The 20,686-nt window shown below is 49.7% G+C and overlaps 1 protein-coding gene across 5 annotated transcripts in view; it reads left to right on the forward strand.

The window, feature by feature from the left end:
- The window catches only part of IQGAP3 (IQ motif containing GTPase activating protein 3), a 47,612-nt gene that overhangs the window by 5,293 nt on the left and 21,633 nt on the right, over positions 1-20,686 (forward strand). For 4 of the 5 annotated variants that reach the window (XM_053604526.1, XM_053604528.1, XM_053604530.1 and 1 more), the window contains exons 3-19: positions 1,906-2,062; positions 2,939-3,016; positions 4,891-4,967; positions 6,408-6,475; positions 6,566-6,679; positions 6,887-7,065; positions 7,793-7,880; positions 8,444-8,607; positions 9,105-9,192; positions 11,688-11,851; positions 13,861-14,018; positions 15,748-15,869; positions 15,970-16,133; positions 17,481-17,571; positions 18,331-18,498; positions 18,591-18,730; positions 18,832-19,002. In XM_053604526.1, the coding sequence (XP_053460501.1) occupies positions 1,906-2,062; positions 2,939-3,016; positions 4,891-4,967; positions 6,408-6,475; positions 6,566-6,679; positions 6,887-7,065; positions 7,793-7,880; positions 8,444-8,607; positions 9,105-9,192; positions 11,688-11,851; positions 13,861-14,018; positions 15,748-15,869; positions 15,970-16,133; positions 17,481-17,571; positions 18,331-18,498; positions 18,591-18,730; positions 18,832-19,002 (2,191 nt within the window). The remainder of the gene's footprint in view (positions 1-1,905; positions 2,063-2,938; positions 3,017-4,890; positions 4,968-6,407; positions 6,476-6,565; positions 6,680-6,886; positions 7,066-7,792; positions 7,881-8,443; positions 8,608-9,104; positions 9,193-11,687; positions 11,852-13,860; positions 14,019-15,747; positions 15,870-15,969; positions 16,134-17,480; positions 17,572-18,330; positions 18,499-18,590; positions 18,731-18,831; positions 19,003-20,686) is intronic. The other variant, XM_053604527.1, reaches the window with a different exon arrangement.

The following is a 20,686-nucleotide window of genomic DNA, read 5'->3' on the forward strand; positions in this document are numbered from 1 at the left end:
AGAGTACTAGGATTATAGGCGTGAGGCACCATGCCAGGCTTAATTTTTTAATTTTTGTTAATGACAAGGTCTATATGTCATCCAGGCTGATCTTGAACTCCTGGCCTCAAGCAATCCTCCCATCTTGGGCTCCTGAAGTACTAGGATTGCAGATGTGAGCCTCTGCACCTGGCCTTGGCAGAATTATTATTTTTTTTTTTTGAGACAGTCTCACTTTGTCGCCCTCAGTAGAGTGCTGTAGTGTCACAGCTCACAGCAACCTGCAGCTCTTGGGCTAGGGCGATTCTCTTGCCTCAGCCTCTCGAGTACCTGGGACTACAGGCACCTGACACAGCGCCCAGCTATTTTTGTTGCAGTTGCCACTGCTGTTTTAGCTGGCCGAAGCCGTGTTCGAACCCGTCACCCTCGGTATATAGGGCTGGTGCCCTACCCACTGAGCCACAGGCGCCACCCTATTTTTAATGTTCTCAAAGGAAGTCAGTAGAATAGGGCAGTCAGGAAAAATCAGGTGTTAATGGCAAGGAAGGTATGAAGCGAAGTGTGACTGCTTTTTCTCTAGAAACGGATTCTTTCCTGTTAGACTTCAGCGTGTAGGGAAGTTGGAAAGCCCACGTGAGGAGTCCTTCATCCCCTCATACAACTATCAGCCATTGGCTCAGCGCCCATTGTTCAGTGGTTAGGGAACCGGCCACGTACACCGGTGCTGGTGGGTTCAAACCCAGCCTGGGCCAGCTATACAACAATGACAACTACATCAAAAAAATGGCCTTGTGTTGTGGCGGGCACCTGTAGTCCCAGCTACTTGGGAGGCTGAGGTAAGAGAATCGCTTAAGCCCAAGAGTTTGAAGTTGCTGTGAGCTTTGATGCCACGACCCTCTACCAGTGAGACTCTGTTTCAAAAAAAAAAAAAAAAATACTATCAGCTGTAATAACACTTACATTTATAAGTTTCTTTGCATTCACTAACTCATTTGATCCTGGCTACTGCCACTGCCCACTGAAGCAGGACGTACAGGTGGTGTTATCTTTTTTTTTTTTTTTTTTTTTTGAGACAGAGTCTCACTTTGTTGCTCTTGGTAGAGTGCTGTGGTGTCACAGCTCACAGCAACCTCTGACACTTGGCCTTAAGCAATTTTCTTGCCTCAGCCTTCCAAGCAGCTGGGACTACAGGCAACCACAATGCCCAGCTATTTTTTAGAGACTGGGTCTCGCTCTGGCTCAGGCTGGTCTCAAACTCATGAGCTCAGGCAATCCACCTGCCTCAGCTTCCCAAGTGCTGGGAGTACAGGTGTGAGCCACCACGCCCGACATCATTTTGAAGATTATGCAACTGAGGTTTAGCTAGGTGAAGTGGGGGAGAAATTGTGGAAAGTGGGCCTTCTGATTCCAAGGTCTGTGACCTTTCTCTCTCTTTGTGCCTCTACCCTTCCATCAACCTGGAGGTTCCATACCACCCTTATCATCATCAAAGCCCGGTTAAGAGCTGTATAGATCATTTTGGGCAGACATGACCTTTCTCTACCTGGGTTCTCAGAGAACAATGCAAAGTGCGGGAGGTAAACAGATTCAATTTGGTTTAACGGTCAAATGTGTAAACTAAGTGAGAAGTTATGTAACAGGGAGAATGTATTCAAGCCTTGCTAAAGATACCCGGTTAAGGATCTGTCAGGAAAGATTTTCTGGGGTACGTAGGGCTGAGGGTTGGCTGATCCAGGTGTTTGGGGCAGCTTGAGAGAAGGCAGGAACAGCCAGGCAACAGGCAGAGAGGGGAGTTGGGGTAAGGCAGGAACAGGAGGCAGGGGAGGGTCAGGAGCCACTTAAGGGGAAAGAATGAGGGAAGGCACAGCACTTACAATAAACCACTGCAGCCTGCCAGAATGAGTGAGAAGGTACTTTCATTTGTAGCTGGATGGAGGCCTGCCTGAAGGAGGAGCTTCCTTCCCCAGTGGAGCTGGAGGAAAGCCTCCGGAACGGAGTGCTGCTAGCCAAGCTGGGCCACTGTTTTGCACCCTCCGTGGTTCCCTTGAAGAAGATCTATGACATGGAGCAGCTACGGTACCAGGTGGGGAATAGTGAACTCCACCTTCTACCTTCTTCCTCTCAAACTACTCATTTTTGAAGCTGTGAGGGTAGGGTGACCTCCCTCATAGGGTAATTTATTGTCCAAACCTGGGCACTTTTAAGGATGAAAGGAGGTGTTATTAATCATTGTGCAGGGACACAGTCTTCATCAGTGTCTCCCACATCAGGGTGTGTACTGTCCTTACAGCAGGGACACCTGCTACGAGTTGTTAAGATGCCCTGAGATGAGAGCTGCCCACAGTCCCTATTCAGGGGAACATAGGCTTTGCCATTGTGCAGGTCCTTCCTGGGTGTGTTGCTCCTTTTATGTGCCCTCACCAGCCTGGCTGTGCTCTCCTTCCCATCCTGGATCTTGACTCCCCTTTTCTTTTTTTTTTTTTTTTGAGACAGAGTGTCACTATGTTGCCTTCGCTTGAGTGCTGTGGCATCACAGTTCACAGCAACTTCTAACTCTCTTGGGCTTAAGAGATTCTCTTGCCTCAGCCTCCCAAGTAGCAGAGACTACAGGCACCCACCACAACACCCGGTTATTTTTTTGTTGCAGTTTGGCTGGGGCCAGGTTTTAACCTGCCACCCTTAGTCTATGGGGCCAGCGCCCTACTCACTGAGCCACAGGTGCCGCCCTAGACTGCCCTTTTCTAGGAAGCCTTGCTGGATTATTAATTCCCTCCCTACGCTGCCCTTCCCAAATGTCCAACTGGATCATCCATTCCTGGTGGTTTCTATCTATGTTGTCTGCCCTGCAGGAGATGAGAAAGCCACAAATGGAGTCTCCCCATCCCTCCCTCTTGAAACTTTAAGCTATGATTTGGGCTGTCTAATAACTATGATTTTCTTTCTTTTCTTTCCCTTTCAGGCAACTGGCTTGCATTTCCGTCACACAGACAATATCAACTTTTGGCTATCTGCAATAGCCCACATTGGTCTGCCTTCGGTAACACTGGGCTTTGAGATTGGCATTCATCTTTACTCTTCACCTGTACTCTCAACCCCACACTCTGTCTACCCAGACCCTTTAGCCCCCATCTCCATGTGTCTTCTAAACTAACTTAATCTAAGAGAAGAGTCCTTAGGGCAGTTTGTCTTTGAATCAGATTATTTTTTTCTCTGTTTCTACTTCCCTATGGATAAAAGGAGGTGAAGCCTCCCTGGCCTGAGTGGTATGATTTCCATTATATAGCAGAAGCTAAGACTCAGCCACAGACACACAGTAATGCAGGAGATGGGGCTTATATCAGCCAGCCCTGTCTTCCCATCAGAATTTCCCACCAGTGTGAAGCTAGGGTGTGCCCATCTATAGTGATAGACTTTGTGTGAGCTGCCTGGGCCCAAGACCCCAGCTGGACCCACAACATGAGTCCTTCTACCTATTGAATCTCAGTTGTTTTTCTTTTTCTTTCTTTCCTTTTTTTTTTGAGACAGAGTCTCACTTTGTCGCCCTCAGTAGAGTGCTGTGGTGTCACAGCTCACAGCAATCTCAAACTCTTGGGCTTAAGTGATTCTCTTGCCTTAGCCTCCCAAGTAGCTGGGGCTATAGGCTCCTGCCACAACACCTGGCTATTTTTGGGAGACAAGGTCTCAAACCTGTGAGCTTGGGCAATCCAAATGCCTCGGCCTCCCAAATGTGATTACAGGCGTGAGCCACCACATCTAGCCCAATCTCAGTTTTTCATCTGTAAAATGGGGACAGTGATCCCTGCCCTGTCCTTCTTGTGATGTTGGTCTGTGTAAAGAACTATACAAATTAAGGCTTGATAGAGTTCCACAATATAAGATTTCTCTCTGGTTTGTTTTTCTTCACTGTAGAAGAGAACTATAAGACAGGAAATAGCAGTAAATAAAGAACTATAAGACAGGAAATAGCAGTAAAGAAAGAAGGCAGGAACAGCAGAGGGCATGTATCCTCAGTAAGACTAGAGCAGTTAAGTCTTTAGATTTGGTTCTTTATTATGAACCTAAATGTAACCAAGCTGTGTTGAGGTTAGGCCTCATTATAGTTGCTAGGTGGCATGGGATGCCATGCTTGGGGAAACTCAGTTCTTAGAGGGGTCCCTGTTGATCAAAGGCCTCTGGCCTAATCCTAGCACTGTGGGAGACTGAGGTGGGTGGCTTGCCTGAACTCATGTGTTCAAGACCAGCCTGACCCAAGAGTGAGAATCCCATCTCTAAAAATAACCAGGTGTTGTGGTGGAAGCCTGTAGTCCCAGCTACTCAGGAGGCTGAGGCAAGAGAATCACTTGAGCCCAAGAGTTTGAGTTTGCTGTGAGCTATGATGTTACAGCACTCTATAGAGGGTGACAAAGTGAGACTCTGTCTCAAAAACAAAATAAAACAAAACAAAGGCCTCTGGCCTGGGGATAGGATAACACACCCTGAGACCTTTGTGGTCCTTCACAACATATGCCTCATTGGGCCTCCATGGAATGTGACCAGCTCTGCGGTCTCCCACCTTTCTGGTGAGCGTTTAAGGTAAAGGATGCAGGTTCACTGTGTCTGTAAAATGGGTGGAGGCTTGTTTTTCCTGGAGGATGTGGCTGATATCTTCTATCCTTGATAGCCCCATCTGTGCTCAGTTCATCCAGGGCATCCTGTGACTGTGTGTCTGTGTCTTGGCTTAGTATGTGTCACCAGTGCCTTTCTTTTACATGGGACTGACTGGAAATACCTGGGGAGACTGACCAAGAAGCCCTGGGCAGAAGGGAGTACACACTTCAGCTAGCACAGGAATATCCTGTCCTTGGCCCGCTCTCTCTATCTCTGGTGCTGCTTAAAGGTCCTCAATGGCAGTAACAGTTGGTTTCCCTCTAGACCTTCTTTCCAGAGACCACAGACATCTATGACAAGAAGAACATGCCCCGGGTGGTCTACTGCATTCATGCTCTCAGGTGAGAAACCACAAGTTTTGCTCTGTAGTTTCCTTTAGTTAGATGTAAATAGCAGTAGCAGCAAAAAACAAAGCAAGAAAGATAGCGAGTAGACTATAGGGAGCACTTCTCAGGAGAATGAGGCTTTATTTATTTATTTATTTATTTATTTATTTATTGAAACAAATTCTTGCTCCATTGTCTGGGCTAGAGTGCCAAGTCATGGCCTCAGCCTAGGTCATAGCAACCTTAAACTCCTAGGCTCAAATGATCCTGCCTCAGCCTCCCAAGTAGCCGGGACTATAGGCGCCCGCCACAACATCTGGCTATTTTTTTCTAGTTGCAGTTGTCATTGTTTAGCTGGCCCAGGCTGGGTTCAAACCCGCCAGCCTCGGTGTATGTGGCTGGTGCCGTAACCACTGTGCTATGAGTGTTGAGCCATCCAAACTCTTTTTTTTTTTTTTTTTTTTTTTTGAGACAGAGTCACTTTGTTGCCCTTGGTAGAATGCTGTGGCGTCACAGCTCACAGCAACCTCAAACTCTGGGGTTTAAGTGATTCTCTTGCCTCAGCCTCTCAAGTAGCTGGGACTACAGGCATCCACCACAGTGCCTGTCTGTTTTTTGGTTGTAGTTGTCCTTGTTGTTTGGCGGGCCTGGGCTGGATTCGAGCCGGACAGCTCCAATCATTGTATGTGGCTGGCACCCTAGCTGCTGAGCTATAGGTGCTGAGCCTGCTCTGCTATTTTTTTTTTTCATTTTTAGTAGAGACCAGGTCTCACTCTTGCTCAGGCTGGTCTCTAACTCCTGAGCTCAAGGGATCCTCCCACCTTGGCCTCCCAGAGTGCTGGGATTATAGGTGTGAGCATTTGGGTTTACAAATATGTGTGTGGGCACATGTATGTGTGTCGTGTAGGTGAAGGGAAGGGGCAGGCAAAGTAGCAGAGGAGGGAAGGTCACAGGGTAGGACCTTCAGCTTGTGACTGAGGTAGAAAGAAATCAGAATAGGACCCATGGAGAATGCCACATGTAAGTCACTTAATGTGAATGGTGAAGGCTATGTTCACAGCCAGCTATAGCAACCAGTTGGCTAAATCATAGGAAGTACCTGACCAGTTCCTTGTGTCTACTATGTCATGTCCTCCTGACCTGACTTCACTTCCCATATCCTTTTGTGCCTCTGTGCCTTAGCTCACCTATCCTCCTCCATCCAGTAACCTGTTATTGCAATGTGTCCCCCTCTGGGAAGCCTCCTCAATCCTCCCAGACCCCCACAGCACTTTACTTATCGTATGTACTTTCCTGGAGCTGATTTGTGATGACGTTTCTTCCTATGAATTGGGGGTGATGTGAGGGCAGATACTGAGTGACTTTCAACCCCAGAGCCCCCACAGTATCTCTCACAAACCTGCTGTGGGCAGTGTTGAAATGAATAGTGCCTTCTAATACCTTCCATGTTCTTAGTCTCTTCCTCTTCCGGCTGGGATTGGCCCCTCAGATACATGATCTATATGGGAAAGTGGAATTCACAGGTAAGTCTAGCTCCTTCCCCAGCCACCACGGTCCAGGCAGGGTCTTGGAGGTTCTGGGCTTGATGAAGGGCCACTGTGATATCATTGCAGCTGAGGAACTCAGCAACATGGCCTCTGAACTGGCAAAATACGGCCTCCAGCTGCCTGCCTTCAGCAAAATTGGGGGCATCCTGGCCAATGAGCTCTCGGTGGACGAGGCTGCAGGTAGGGACTGGGCTCTGTCCTGCCAGGAGCAGACTCAGTGGGTATGGAGGGCTCTACATCTCAGAGTCTCAAATGTATTCCAGCCACTTCTCCTGGCAGGGCCAGCGAACTACCTGGCCCCCAAGGATAGAGAAGGGGGTGATGTCAGAGTGGCCTGCAACTGTCTGTGCTCTGGTCTCCTGATCTTGTTTCCATTCGCCCTTCCAGTCCATGCAGCTGTTCTTGCCATCAATGAGGCTGTGGAGCGAGGGGTGGTTGAAGATACCCTGGCTGCCTTACAGAATCCCAGTGCTCTTCTAGAGAATCTTCGAGAGCCTCTGGCAGCCATCTACCAGGAACTGCTGGCCCAGGCCAAGATGGAAAAGGCTGCCAGTGCCAGGAGCCATGTAAGGAGGAGTCTTGAGGTACAGGGGCTGAACAATTAAGTGGCCTGGAGATTTTCAAACGAAAGCAGGACTTGTATCTGTCCTGTCTCTAGGTTCCAAAGTTGCTTCTTGGAGAAACTATAACTTGTCAGTGATTTTAGAGAAATAGGATAAGATCAGGAGAATAATGAGAATTCAGAAGAGAATACTGGAGTAGAGGTTCTGGGCATGGGAGGCCTGAGAGGGCTGTGGAATGTAGAACATAAAGAGGTTGGACTGGAGAGTCCAAAGGTTGGTTGGCTTAACTGTGTCCATGCCAGGGTTTTAGACCCAACAAACTTCTCCAGAGTCCTGAGCAGACTGACCTTTTTGGCTTTGGTCACACCGAGAAAAAGAAATAGATATAGGGGAGGTGCCTGTGACTCAGTAAGTAGGGCACTGGCCCCATATACCAAGGGTGGTGGGTTCAAACCTGGCCCCAGCCAAACTGCAACAAAAAAATAGCCAGGTGTTGTGGCAGGCGCCTGTAATCCCAGTTACTTGGGCGGCTGATGCAAGAGAATCGCTTGAGCCCAGGAGTTAGAGGTTGCTGTGAGCTATGATGCTACAGCGCTCTACTGAGGGTGATAAAATAAGACTTTGTCCCTAAAAAAAAGAAAAAGAAAAGAAAAAGAAATAGGTATAGCCAGGGAGGGAGTAGTAGAAGGAGAGGATTTAATAGGTTTTCTCAGTTTCCCTCTCAATGTAGTTTTTGCAGGATGACAGAGAAAACCAGGACATCTATGACCACTACCTAACTCAGGCTGAAATCCAGGGCAACGTCAATCATGTCAACAGTAAGAGAGGCAGGCCAGGAAGGGATTGAGGGGTCCTGGGTAAGCCTCTGAAGTGGGAAGTTCGGGGATGGCTTCTTTCAGGCCAGAAAGCCCTATGGCCTCGCTTGGGCCAAGTCTTGCCTCATGGAAAAATCAGAGTACAAAGAGTATGTGCTCTGTTTTTTGGCACTTTGGAAGAAAAGTGGTCCTTGTCAGGAAGGCTTCTGTTTGAATGGAGGACCATGGGGAGGTAGAGGCAGAGGGCAGGCCTTGCAGCTCTTGGTGCTGGGGTGGTTGGACTGGGGTCCTCTAAGAAGGGGTTTGGAAAATCTAGGTTAAGGGCAATCAGGGCAGGAAGGGCTATGTGAAGGCTCAAGATGGGTAGGCATTTGCCTATTCGGGTGAGGATATCCTCAGGCTCTGGGGTGGTGGAGTGAGGAGTCTGTGAAGACCAGGTTGAAGAATTCAGGCTGAATCAAATGGGCCCAGAGACCCATGGGGCAAGGAGAGGTCACTCTGGGATGGGGAAGGGTGAGAGGTGGGCTTTTTCACCCTGCCCAGTATGGAGTCTTGGTCTTTTTCAGTCCATGGGGCTCTAGAAGTTGTTGATGATGCCCTGGAAAGACAGAACCCGGAGGCCTTGCTTAAGGCCCTTCAAGATCCTGCCCTAGCCCTGCAAGGGGTGAGGAGAGACTTTGCCGACTGGTACCTGGACCAGCTGAGCTCAGACAGAGAGCAGAAAGCACAGGTCAGGCTCTGCCTATTACCTGCCACCTCCACCTGACTACAAGATGGGAGAGGGTCCCTTACTCAGACAGTACTGCTGTCAGTTCTTTGTATTCAGTCAATGCTAACTACATGTTTAAATGGTTAAATCACCCCAAAACTTAGAGGACTAGACTGATCAGCTTCTGCCCTCTGAAAGCCCCTCAGATTGACCGGGACAGACCCAAGGACATTCTCATAGGCTCCTCCATCGCTGGATTAGGGCCTCTGCTTACCAATTTTTTGTTTTCAATGCTGTTAACACTGTTCATCTTTGTGTTGTCCCGTTGTTATTTCAGATGCTTGCTGGGTAAGAAAGGTTGAAGAAGGGTTTATAGGGGTGGCTGGACTAGGCTATTCTGCCTAAAAGGGAGAGGTAGGATTGAGGGTAGGTGACTGCGTGGATCTGGAAGTTCATGATGGCAGCTTTTAAGGCCTGTTCATGCCCTGGGAACTCTCTTCTGCTTCTCCCTCTTTCAGGAGCTGGGCCTGGTGGAGCTTCTGGAAAAGGAGGAGGTCCAGGCTGGTGTGGCAGCAGCCAATATGAAGGGTGATCAGGAACAAGCCAGTAAGTCCTCTCCAGGCCTGAGGCCTACTCTTGGTGTACCACTAGCTCTCAGAACAGCCCATCCCTTTGCTGGCTTTGGTGTTGGGCAGGGCAAAATGCTGCTCCATCTCCTGGCACAGCATAGGACTTTACCCCATTCCTGTTGCCAAGAGGGGTATTGCAGATAGGTTCAATGAAGCAGACAGTCTCCTCTTAGACAGTTCAACCTGCTTGAATTCCCTGGGCTTTTGAAATGTAGTATTTTTCTCAGGTGAGAGAGAAACTCCTATCATTGTATACTAATATAATTCTTTTTTTTTTTTTTTTTGTCACCCTCAATAGAGTGCTATGGTGTCACAGCTCACTGCAACCTCTCAAACTCTTGGACTCAAGCGATTCTCTTGCCTCACCCTCCCTTGTAGCTGGGATTACAGGCACCCGCCATAACTCCTGGCTAATTTTTTTTCTTCTTCTTCTTTTTTTTTTTTTAGAGACAGAGTCTCACTTTGTCGCCCTTGGTAAAGTGCCGTAGTGTCACAGCTCAAAGCAACCTCTAGCTCCTGGGCTTAGGTGATTCTCTTGCCTCAGCCTCCCAACTAGCTGGGTCTACAGGCACCCACCACAATGCCTGGCTATTTTTTGATTGCAGTTCAGCTAGGGCCGGGTTCAAACCTACCACCCTCAGTACATGGGGCTGGCGCCCTACTCTCTGAGCCACAGGTGCCACCCACCACTAATATAATTCTTTATTAAAAGAATATGTATAAGTAACTATCTTTCTCCAAGAGATCCATCTATATCACAAAGTGAAGACACAGGGCGCTGGCTGAGGCACAGTGTGGCAGCCTGTGGGTGTGGGACCTGTCACCACTGCTTGACTCCTTGGGACTTGCTGTCAGGCTCTGAGGCTGCACAGTAACCATTTGCTTTGTCTAACTGAGCTTTTGGATATAAGCGCACTAACTTGGAGTGGCTCCCAGGCAACTCCTGACCAGCTGCCTGCCTTAGTTCCTTCCTGAGTGTCCTTGCCAGAGTAACTCTGAGACACCGATTTGACCTCACTTTCCTGTTGACTATCTTCAAATCCTCATGAGTTCTTTCATTGTTTAGCCTACACTTTAGTCCTATCTTCTTGGCCTGGCAGGTAAGACCTTGTCCAAGCTCTTCCCATCTCTTTTGTTCACATTTTACTCAGTTCAGCAGAACTGGACAGCCTGTGCATCCTGAGTGCCCTCAGCCTCACCCATCATCAGGCCTCTGGGTCCCCTTTCTTCCCCTTTTTTTTTTTTTTTTTGAGATAGCAACTTCCAACTCTTGGGCTTAAGTGATTCTCGTGCCTCAGCCTCCCAAGTAGCTGAGACTACAGGTGCCCACAACAAGGCCCAGCTATTTTTCTTTGCTTTTTTTTGAGACAGAGTCTCACTGTGTCGCCCTCAGTAGAGTGCCATGGCATCACAGTTCACAGCAACCTCAAACTCTTGGGCTTTTCTCTTGCCTCAGTTTCCCAAGTAGCTGGGACTATAGGTGCCCGGCACAGTGCCCAGCTAGTTGTTTGGCAGGCCTGGGCTGGATTTGAATCCGCCAGCTTGGGTGTATGTAGCTGGCGCATTAGCCACTAAGCTACAGGTGCCAAGCCCCGGCTATTTGTTGTTGTTGCTGTTGTTGTTGTTGTCATTGTTGTTTAGCTAGCCCAGGCTGGTTCGAACCCACCAGCCCTGGTGCATGTGGCCAGTGCCCTAACCAGTGAGCTATGGGCGCTGAGCCCTTCCTTCCTCTTTTCACCTGTTGGAAGCAGGTGAAAGCATCCTGCAGAGCTAACTCAAAGGCTTCCTCCTCTGCGATGTCCTCTTGCTCTTTCCCAGCCACCTTCCTGGCACAATGTTCGCCATAGTGTTCAGCAAGGATGGCGTCTCTAGGGGGAGGGGCTTCTAGTGGCACTGGCAGCAGGGCATGGTGGCCTTCTGGTATACTGGTTCCTCTCCAGGAGGTTGGGCACTCCTTGACACCAATGTCTATATCTGCTTGGCATTTTATAAGCCCCAGGTTTGTAAACTCGTTATGTTGATATATCCAGCCCTTTTTAGCTTACTCTTACTCCCACTCTGCAACCCAAACGGCCCCACCTTGGAGCTGGTTCCTCTGTGCTGCTGTCAAAGCTTGGTCCCTGGAGGCCCCCAATTTACCTCTTCTTAGTTATGCTCCATTAGCCCCTGTCAATCTTGTGCTCACTACCTTAGGAACTCACCTCTGCCACAGCAGTCACTCTGTGTTACATGCCAAGCTCCTCAACTTCTAGACCTGACAAATTGCTTCTTGTAGAGCTTCTTCTTAAAGTAACCCAGCCTCTTTTCCTCCTGAACAATTAGAAATGTATTTTGAACCTAGCAGAATGGTTTTTGAGAGCAGTAACAAAGTCCTTTCCCCTCAGAGATTCCCAACAGAACCTAGTTGGGTGGGAGAGCAGAGGTGACAGCAAGTGCCCAGCCCATGCAGCACATTGCTCTCCTCCCCTGCAGTGCTCCAGGCTGTGCGGAGGATCAACAAAGCCATCCAGAGGGGAGTGGCAGCTGACACGGTACAGGAGTTGCTGTGCCCTGAAGCCCGGCTGCCTCCGGTGTACCCATTTGCCTCAACGGTGTATCAGCAGGAGCTGGCAGTGCTCCAGCGGCAGCAGCAAGGGGTGAGCCCCAGAGTGTGGATCCAGCTCTGGAGATCCTGAGCAGCTAGGGATCGGGACAGGCAGTCCGAGGCACCTGGAGATGCTGGAGATACTGGCTGGCCAGAGATTAGGGAGGGGAAGGGGCAACCATCCTTGCCATACTATCATATCGTAATAGCCTATAGCTTTATACACACATTTAATCCTTAAAAGAACCCTATGAGGACAGTCTTTTTTTTTTTTTGTAGAGACAGAGTTTCACTTTATTGCCCTCAGTAGAGTGCCGTGGCGTCACACAGCTCACAGCAACCTCCAACTCCTGGGCTTAAGCGATTCTCCTGCCTCAGCCTCCCGAGTAGCTGGGACTACAGGCGCCCGCCACAACGCCCGGCTATTTTTTTTGTTGCAGTTTGGCCGGGGCTGGGTTTGAACCCGCCACCCTCAGTATATGGGGCCGGCGCCCTGCTCACTGAGCCACAGGCACCGCCCACCATTGTTGTTGATGTTACTTTTACAACATTCTGTTTTCAGAAGACAGGAGGGGACAGCATGAGCAAGTAGCTAAAGGGAGGAGGAGGCTTGAGCCTGGAAATAGGGCCAGGCCCTCTCCGGTGTGCAGGGTAGTGTGGCAGTGACCGCTTCATCTTCTCTGCATACCCAGGGTCTAGTGTGGTTTTTTTTTTTTTGTTGTTGTTGTTTTATTTGAGACAGAGCCTCACTGTTGCTCTGGCGTCATAGCTCATAGCACCTCAAAGTCTTAGTCTCAAGCAATCCTCTTGTCTCAGCCTCCTGAGCAGCTGGGACTACAGGCACCTGCCACAATGGCCAGCTAGTTTTTCTATTTTTTGTAGAGATGGAGATCTCGCTCTTGCTCAGGCTTGTCTCGAACTCCTGAGCTTGGGTGATCTGCCTGCCTTGGCCTCCCAGAGTGCTGAGATTATAGGGTGAACCACTATGCCGGGCCCTAGCGCAGTTCTTGATATGCCATAGGGACCCAACGGGAGCTGGAAGAGCTCCCTGGTTAAATGTGAAATCTGGCACCTTGGGCGGCGCCTGTGGCTCAGTGAGCAGGGCGCCGGCCCCATATGCCGAGGGTGGCGGGTTCAAACCCAGCCCCGGCCAAACTGCAACAAAAAAAATAGCTGGGTGTTATGGTGGGCGCCTGTAGTCCCAGCTACTCGGGAGGCTGAGGCAAGAGAATCGCTTAAGCCCAAGAGCTGGAGGTTGCTGTGAGCCGTGTGACGCCACGGCACTCTACCGAGGGCGGTACAGTGAGACTCTGTCTCTACAAAAAAAAAAAAAAAAAAATCTGGCGCCTAGGTTCGGCTTACACTGTTGCTTATGCACTTGTGAGAGTTTTGGTTTTTTTTTTTTTTTGAGACAGAGTCTCAAGATGTCACCCTGAGTAGAGTGCCGTAGCATCACAGCTCACAGCAATCCCAAACTCTTGGGCTTAAGTGATTCTCTTGCCTCAGCCACCCAAGTAGCTAGGACTACAGGTGCTCACCACAACGCCCAGCTATTTTGTTGTTGTTGTTGTTGTTGCAGTTGTCATTGTCATTTTACCTGGCCTGGGCTGGGTTTGACATAGCCAGCCTAGGTGGTGCCTGTGGCTCAAGGAGTAGGGCGCCGGTCCCATATGCCGGAGGTGGCGGGTTCAAACCCAGCCCTGGCCAAAAACCACACACAAAAAAAATAATAAAATAAAAAGAATGAAATAGCCAGCTTTGGTGTATGTGGTCAACGCCCTACCCACTGAGCTATGGGCTCCGTTGAAGTGAGATATTAATAGTTCCTATGGTGTTATTGTTGGCTTGCTATGAAAATTAAATGACAATGTATTTGAAGTCCTTATAATTGAGCACATAGTAAACACTCTTGAGTGTTAAGTATGATTGTGAATGAATCAGACCACTGGGGTTTTGGGATGAAGGCTCTGGGATATTTGAGAACCTGGGGGGCAGGATGGTGGGTAAGTCCTCAGGCCCTTCACCTGCCTACTTGCAAATTGGTCCTCACCCCTGTTGTAGGAGCTTGGCCAGGAGGAGCTCTTTGTGGCTGTGGAGATGCTGTCAGCTGTGGTCCTGATTAATCGGGCCCTAGAGGCCAGGGATGCCAATGGCTTCTGGAGCAACCTGGCAAACCCTGCCACAGGCCTGGCAGAGGTGGAAGGAGAAAATGCTCAGCGGTGAGAAAGGTTTAGCCATGTATTTGTAGTGAGGAGTGGGGGAGTGTAACCAGGACTCAGAGTTCTGCTTGAACAAGCTTCTGCATAATGCCCTGCTCTTGGGTCCAGGTGCACCCACTGGGTCCATTCACAGTTCCTTGGCCTGTGTTTTTTCCTGGAAGTGTATGGGTTCCTAGCCATCCCATTTCTTTCATTGACTCATTCTTTCACAGCAAATGTTTGAGTACCCACCCATGTTCCAGGTACTATTCTAGGTGCTAGAAAACAGCAGTGAACAAAATGATTTCTGCTCTCCTCAAACTTACATGCTAGCAGAGGGAGACAGATGATTGGAAGAGAAGAGCTATAGAGAAAATAAAGCGAGGCCTGGGGCGGCGCCTGTGGCTTAGTCGGTAAGGCGCCAGCCCCATATACCGAGGGTGGCGGGTTCAAACCCGGCCCCGGCCAAACTGCAGCCAAAAAATAGCCGGGCGTTGTGGCGGGCGCCTGTAGTCCCAGCTACTCGGGAGGCTGAGGCAAGAGAATCGCCTAAGCCCAGGAGTTGGAGGTTGCTGTGAGCTGTGTGAGGCCACGGCACTCTACCGAGGGCCATAAAGTGAGACTCTGTCTCTACAAAAAAAAAAAAAAAAAAGAAAAGAAAGCGAGGCCTAGGGGATAAAGGGTAGGGACAGAGAGAGGTGGTTTTTCTGTTTCACATAATGTGGTGCTAGAGGGCTCTCCGCTAAGGGGGTCATTTAGTGAGAGACCTGAAAGGTATAAGGTATATGAGGCTACCTGGGGCAGACCTGAAAGGTATAAGGTATATGAGGCTACCTGGGGCAGACCCCCTGAGAAAGAAATGTCCTTGGTATGTTCGGAGAATACCAGGAAGCCAGTGTAGTGGAGTGGGGTGAGGAAGGGAAGGGAGTGGAAAATAGAGATGGAGCAGCAGAGGCCAGGCTGTTCGGCCTCTGGCTTTTACTCTGAATGAGGAAGGAAGCTATAGGAGGGTTTTGAGCCAGCAGGGAGATGATCTGACCTACTTTAGCAATCATTCTGTCTGCCGTGCTGAGAATTGGCTAAGGGGGTGCACAGGGAAAATCAGGGAGCCCTGTTAGCAAGTAGAGTGATCCAGATAAGAGACTATGGGGCCTGGCCTAGAGTGGTAACAGTGGAGGTAAGGGAAGGATTCAGACTTTGGTGCAGTCTGACAGCAGGACAGACAGGATCTGGGCATGTAGTAGATATGGGGTATGAGAGAGAATGGAGGCAGGTATGGCTCCAGGATTTTTGGCAAGATGCCAGAGACCATGTGGCATGCAGACTGAGCAGGAGAATCAGGAGTTCAAATAGGAGCTTTCAGCTTTGAGATGCTTATTAGATATTCATGTGGAGGTCTCCAGGAGGCTGGGGTAAATGAACGGTTGGAGGTGTGCTTTTGGGAGTCATTAGCATAGGGTGTTTAAAGCCCTGAGATCACCTCAGATGTAAGTGTGGAGAGACAAGAGGTTTAAAGACAAGATTGGGTCTCCCTGCTTTCCCCCCTTGCACACCTGTAGTCCATTCCCAGCACAGAAGCCTGAATGGTTGTTAAAGGTGCCAGCAGAGGAGTGTCAGAAAGAATAACCTATGAGGTGGGAGGAGAACTGAGAGTACGGCATCCTGGAGGCCAAGTGAGAAAGATAGTTCAAATGCTCCCTGTCTTCTGGCTGGTGACTCACATGCTGCTCACCCCTCTCCCTGCTGCCAGTTACTTTGATGCCCTAGTGAAACTGCGACAGATGCGTGGAGTGGACAAGGCCTTCCTGAGCTGGAATGACCTGCAGGCCACTGTGAGCCAGGTCAATGCGCAGGTCCAGGAAGAGAGCGACCGTGAGTACATTTGGGGACTGGGGAAAATGCCCAACTCAGGCAGCTTGGTCTCTTAGCCAGAAGTCTGGGATCCCCACCCACCTAGATTTTTCTTTCTCAGAGGTTCTCGCAGTCAGCCTCATCAATGAGGCTCTGGATGAAGGCAGCCCTGAGAAAACTCTCACCGCTCTCCTGCTTCCTGCGGCTGGCCTGGATGATGTCCGCCTCCCTGTTGCCCGACGGTACCATCTCCTCCTTGTGGCAGCCAAAAGACAGAAGGCCCAGGTGAGGTCAGAGCTGGCTGGGTTGGTCATGAAAGTGGGAAGAACGTCCCTGTGTACACCCTGGCAGAGCTCCGGTCTGACAAATAGCAGCTTCCAGGAGCGGAGAGGCATAGGGAAGGGTTCAGATCTTAGGAGAAAAGACGGCTCCCATTGCCAGGTCACTGGACAGAGTGTGAGAAGAGCACAGGCCCAGGAACCAGAGAACCTGGACTGGGTTTCCTACTCTGACTTCAGCAGATCCCTTGAAGTCTCTGCGGTCCATTTATTCATCTATAAAGTACTACATTACCCCAAGTCCTACCCACTTCCCAGAATGAGGTAATGAGTAGGGCATGGTTTTGAACCTGAACTGCCCTGAGGATGTGGCTGTGGAGAGTGGTTGGGAGGTCAGGCTCCTGGGCCAGACTACCGGGTCTGCCTGCTGGCAGCCTGACCTGCCCGTGATTCTTCCCTCTCTGTGCCTCCGTTTCCTCAAACTTGTGATAAGAATGAGCTTATTTCATGGTTATGGGGCTTAACTGAGATAACATGACAGTAGTTTGGCTGACATTTCTTTTTTTTTTTTTTTTTTTTTTTTAATTTGGCCGGGGCTGGGTTTGAACCCGCCACCTCCGGCATATGGGACCGGCGCCCCACCCGCTGAGCCACAGACACTGCCCATTGGCTGACATTTCTTGAGTCCTTACTCTGTGCCAAGCAACATTATAAGTGCTTTACAGGTATTAATTCACAGGAAGTGCTTTAGAATAATGCTTGCACATAGTCAGGGCTCAGTGCAATGTCAGTTTGCAAAGTCTATTATTTATTTATTTATTTTTGTGGTTTTTGGCCGGGGCTGGGTTTGAACCCGCCACCTCCGGCATATGGGACCGGCGCCCTACTCCTTGAGCCACAGGCACCGCCCTGCAAAGTCTATTATTAATGAGGGGAGTGGAGAGGAAGTAGAGTCTGGGGTTGGGTGAGGCAAGGATGGGAATAAGCCTGTATCAGTCCGACACGCAGCAGTTGTCACCTTCCTTGACCTGCGGTCTCAGGTAATTTTCCCACTGTCTTGTTGGGTCGAGGAGTGTGGAGCAAGAATAGGAAGGAGAAGATGAAGGACAAGCTCGGGATGGGCTGGAGAAGGTTGTGAAATGGGGCACAGGGGAATGGGAATGGGGTCAGGCAGGATAGCCTCCAGTGCATGCTGTTCCTGGACATGGCTGTTGGGAGGTGGTGTGTGCTGAACTCTTGATGGGGAGACACAAGCCTGCACAAGGTGGGAAGAGGGGTTTGGAGATCGCTGCCCTATCACTCCCAGTGTCTCCTGGGAACCTCAAGAGACCAGCCTGGGGTCTCCAACTGCTAGGTTACAGGGGATCCTGGAGCCGTGCTGTGGCTGGAAGAGATCCGCCAAGGCGTGGTTAGAGCCAACCAGGATACAGACACGGCTCAGAGAAGTAAGTGGGCTGGGCGGGAGGTACCAGGAGGGGAAGGAAAGGGACATGGAACCAGCATAGCCTGGACAATCAGGTGGTCTCCCTGGGTACCTCCCTCTCCCTTCAACCTCTGTGAGGAGGAGCCCAGAGTCAGAACATAGGACAGTTAGCTGGGCAGGAAAGTCTCAGGAGTTGAGAGTCTGTAGTCTACCTACTTACCCCTTCTGTGCCTTCCTATGGGCTCTCTCCCTGCAGTGTGAGCATATGAGATCACATGGTGTCTAGAAACACATCTCATTTCTGCTGGTAGCTTGAGTTTGGACTCTAATGGTCCATTAGCTGCGGCTAGAAAGTGTTTAGACTTGGTGGAAGCAGTGATATTGGCAGGATCTGAGGAAAATAGACAGAGTCAGTGCAAGTAGACATTGGTATGCTGGCTTGGGGTGCTGATGGTGTTAGTATCAGTGTCTGGAGTATGGCAGGCGATATACCAAACAAGCCCCATTTTAGGACTCTCTTCTCCTGAGAGACTGTCCTATAGTCCTTTTCCCATATCCTGCCTTTAAGCTTCTGGACTAGTTGACTTTCCTGCTCCCAGCCAGCCCCACAGTGCCTCCCTCTGGAGCGTCTTCCTCCAAGCACAGTTGTTGCTCTCCACATGTGTCTGTCCACTGGGATATTCCTTGTGTCCTTCACCAAGTCCCTCCCTAGTGGAAGGATGAGGCCTATGCGAGGGGCTCAGGGGAAGGATTGACTGCTGTCTCCCGATGCCCTCGTCAGTGGCTCTTGGTGTGGCTGCCATCAATCAGGCCATCAAGGAGGGCAAGGCAGCCCAGACAGAGCGGGTGTTGAGGAACCCCGCTGTGGGCCTCCGAGGAGTAGTTCCTGACTATGCAGACAGCTACCAACGAGCCCTGGAAAGTGCTGGAGCAAAGAAACGGTGCACAGGTAATGGCCCCCAATTGACTCTCCTCTCCTCTGCTGCTCCAGCCACCTCCTGTCTCCTCTGAACCTTCTCTGCTCACTTGATCCCTGCCTAGCAGATGCGGCTTTCTGGGTTCAACATGACATGAAGGATGGCACTGCCTACTACTTCCACCTGCAGACCTTCCAGGGCACCTGGGAGCAGCCTCCTGGCTGCCACCTCAACACCACCCACCTGACTCGGAGGGAGATCCAGGTTGGTGGAGCCCCTGCAAGGGTGGAGGTCATAGATGGGGATGTCCTGAAAAAGGGGCTTGCATCCACCAAAGGCCCATGTGCCCTGTCCTGCCTCCCCAGTCAGTCGTCACCAAGGTCACTGCTGCCCATGATCGCCAACAGCTGTGGAAGGCCAACATCAGCTTTGTCATCCAGCTCCAGGCCCGCTTCCGCGGCTTCCTAGTTCGGCAGAAATTTGCTCAGCGTTCCCACTTCCTGAGGATCTGGCTCCCAGCAGTCATCAAGATCCAGGTGGCAAACTCTGACTTTCTAAGTTTCAGGGAATGGAACCCCAGAGCTCCCACTTTCTTTTACTGCCTGGAGTTGGGATGATCTTTTGGTCTCTAAATAGTAGTGGTTAAAAGCATAAATGCTGGAACTAGATTACCTAGGTTTGAATCTCAGCTTGGCCACTTCTTAGCTGCTGGCCTTGGCAGATTATTTACTTTCTCTCTCCCTCAATTTGCTCATTGGTCACTCAGTTTTCTCATCTGCAAAATACGCATAATTGATAGCACTGACCTTATAGGGTTGTTAGAGGATTAAGTGAGATAATATCTAAGGTGTTTATAAACAGCCTGGCAGGTAGGTAAGAATATAATATAAGTTCTGGTTACTGTTATCATCATCACTATCCAGAGAGTATGAGAGTTGCTTTTTAGCTCCTTTCCCAAAGGAAGTAAAATTTAATAAGGCATCAGGAGGACTTCCTGATTGGGGCAGAAGTCATGAAGAGGTCGTAGTGTTTAGAGCAGTGGTTCTCAACCTTCCTATCCCCCAACCATAAAATTACTTTCGTTGCTACTTCATAACTGTAATTTTGCTACTGTTATAAATCGTAATGTAAATATCTGATATGTAGGATGGTCTTAGGTGACCTTCAGGGTAGTCTTAGATGACCCCTGTGAAAGGGTCATTTGACCCCCCCCCCAAAGAGGTCACAACCCACAGGTTGAGAACTGCTGGGTTAGACAGCAAGGGAGTAGACTACCCATAGGAAAAAAGGAGTCTCTGCTTTTCCTCTCCACTAGGCCTTCCCATTTTTATTCTTCCAACCTGTGGCTTGTCTAGTATGGCCTGATCACAAGTAACTGGGACATGGGTTAAGTCAGGAAGATAGCTGGGACAAGAATGACGGCAGCTGAGCAGAGACCTCCCCAGGCAGATGTGATCTAGGGGGCCTCATAGGGATGCTGGCAATGTGAAGCTACTTTGATTTAACGAACAAGCCAGGTGCGGTGGCTCATGCCTTTATTCCTAGCACTCTAGGAGGCTGAGGGGGATGGATTGCTTGAGCTCATGAGTTCATGATCAGCCTGAGCAAGAGCAAGACCCTGACACTAAAAAAAATTAAAAAATAGCCAGAACTTATTGGCAGACACCTGTAGTCCTAGCTACTTGGGAAGCTAAGGCAAGTGAATCACTTGAGCCCACAAGTTTGAGGTTGCTAAAAGCTATGATACCAAAGTACTCTACCCAGGGCGACAAAGTGAAATCTGTCTCAAAAAAAAAAAAAAAATTAACAAATAGTTCTGAATGCCTAGTATCTGCAAAGCATGCTGCTTGGCACTGGGCAAGGGTAGGAGGTGGGCATGGACCCCCAGCTGACTGATCACATGTCTCCCTGTGCAGGAACCAGAATATAGTTGATGTTAGACCTTATAATAGTAGGGACATAAAGACAACACCAGAGGACCCCCAAAGAAGACAGATGTACAAACTGAGACTGGCAAATGGCCTTGGTTATGCGCTACCTAGGGCACGTGGAATAGTCACTGAAAGCTCAGGCTTTGGAGTCAAAGGCTGGAGTGTGCCTGCTTGTCCTACTATTGCTGGTCATACGGCCTTGGGTACCTTATCTAAGCCCTCTTCAACACTCATTGTCCCCATTTGTTGTTGTTGTTGTTGTTGTTGTTTGAGACAGAGCCTCAAGCTG

The sequence above is a fragment of the Nycticebus coucang genome, chromosome 10 (assembly GCF_027406575.1).
Source record: "Nycticebus coucang isolate mNycCou1 chromosome 10, mNycCou1.pri, whole genome shotgun sequence".
NCBI lineage: Eukaryota > Metazoa > Chordata > Mammalia > Primates > Lorisidae > Nycticebus > Nycticebus coucang.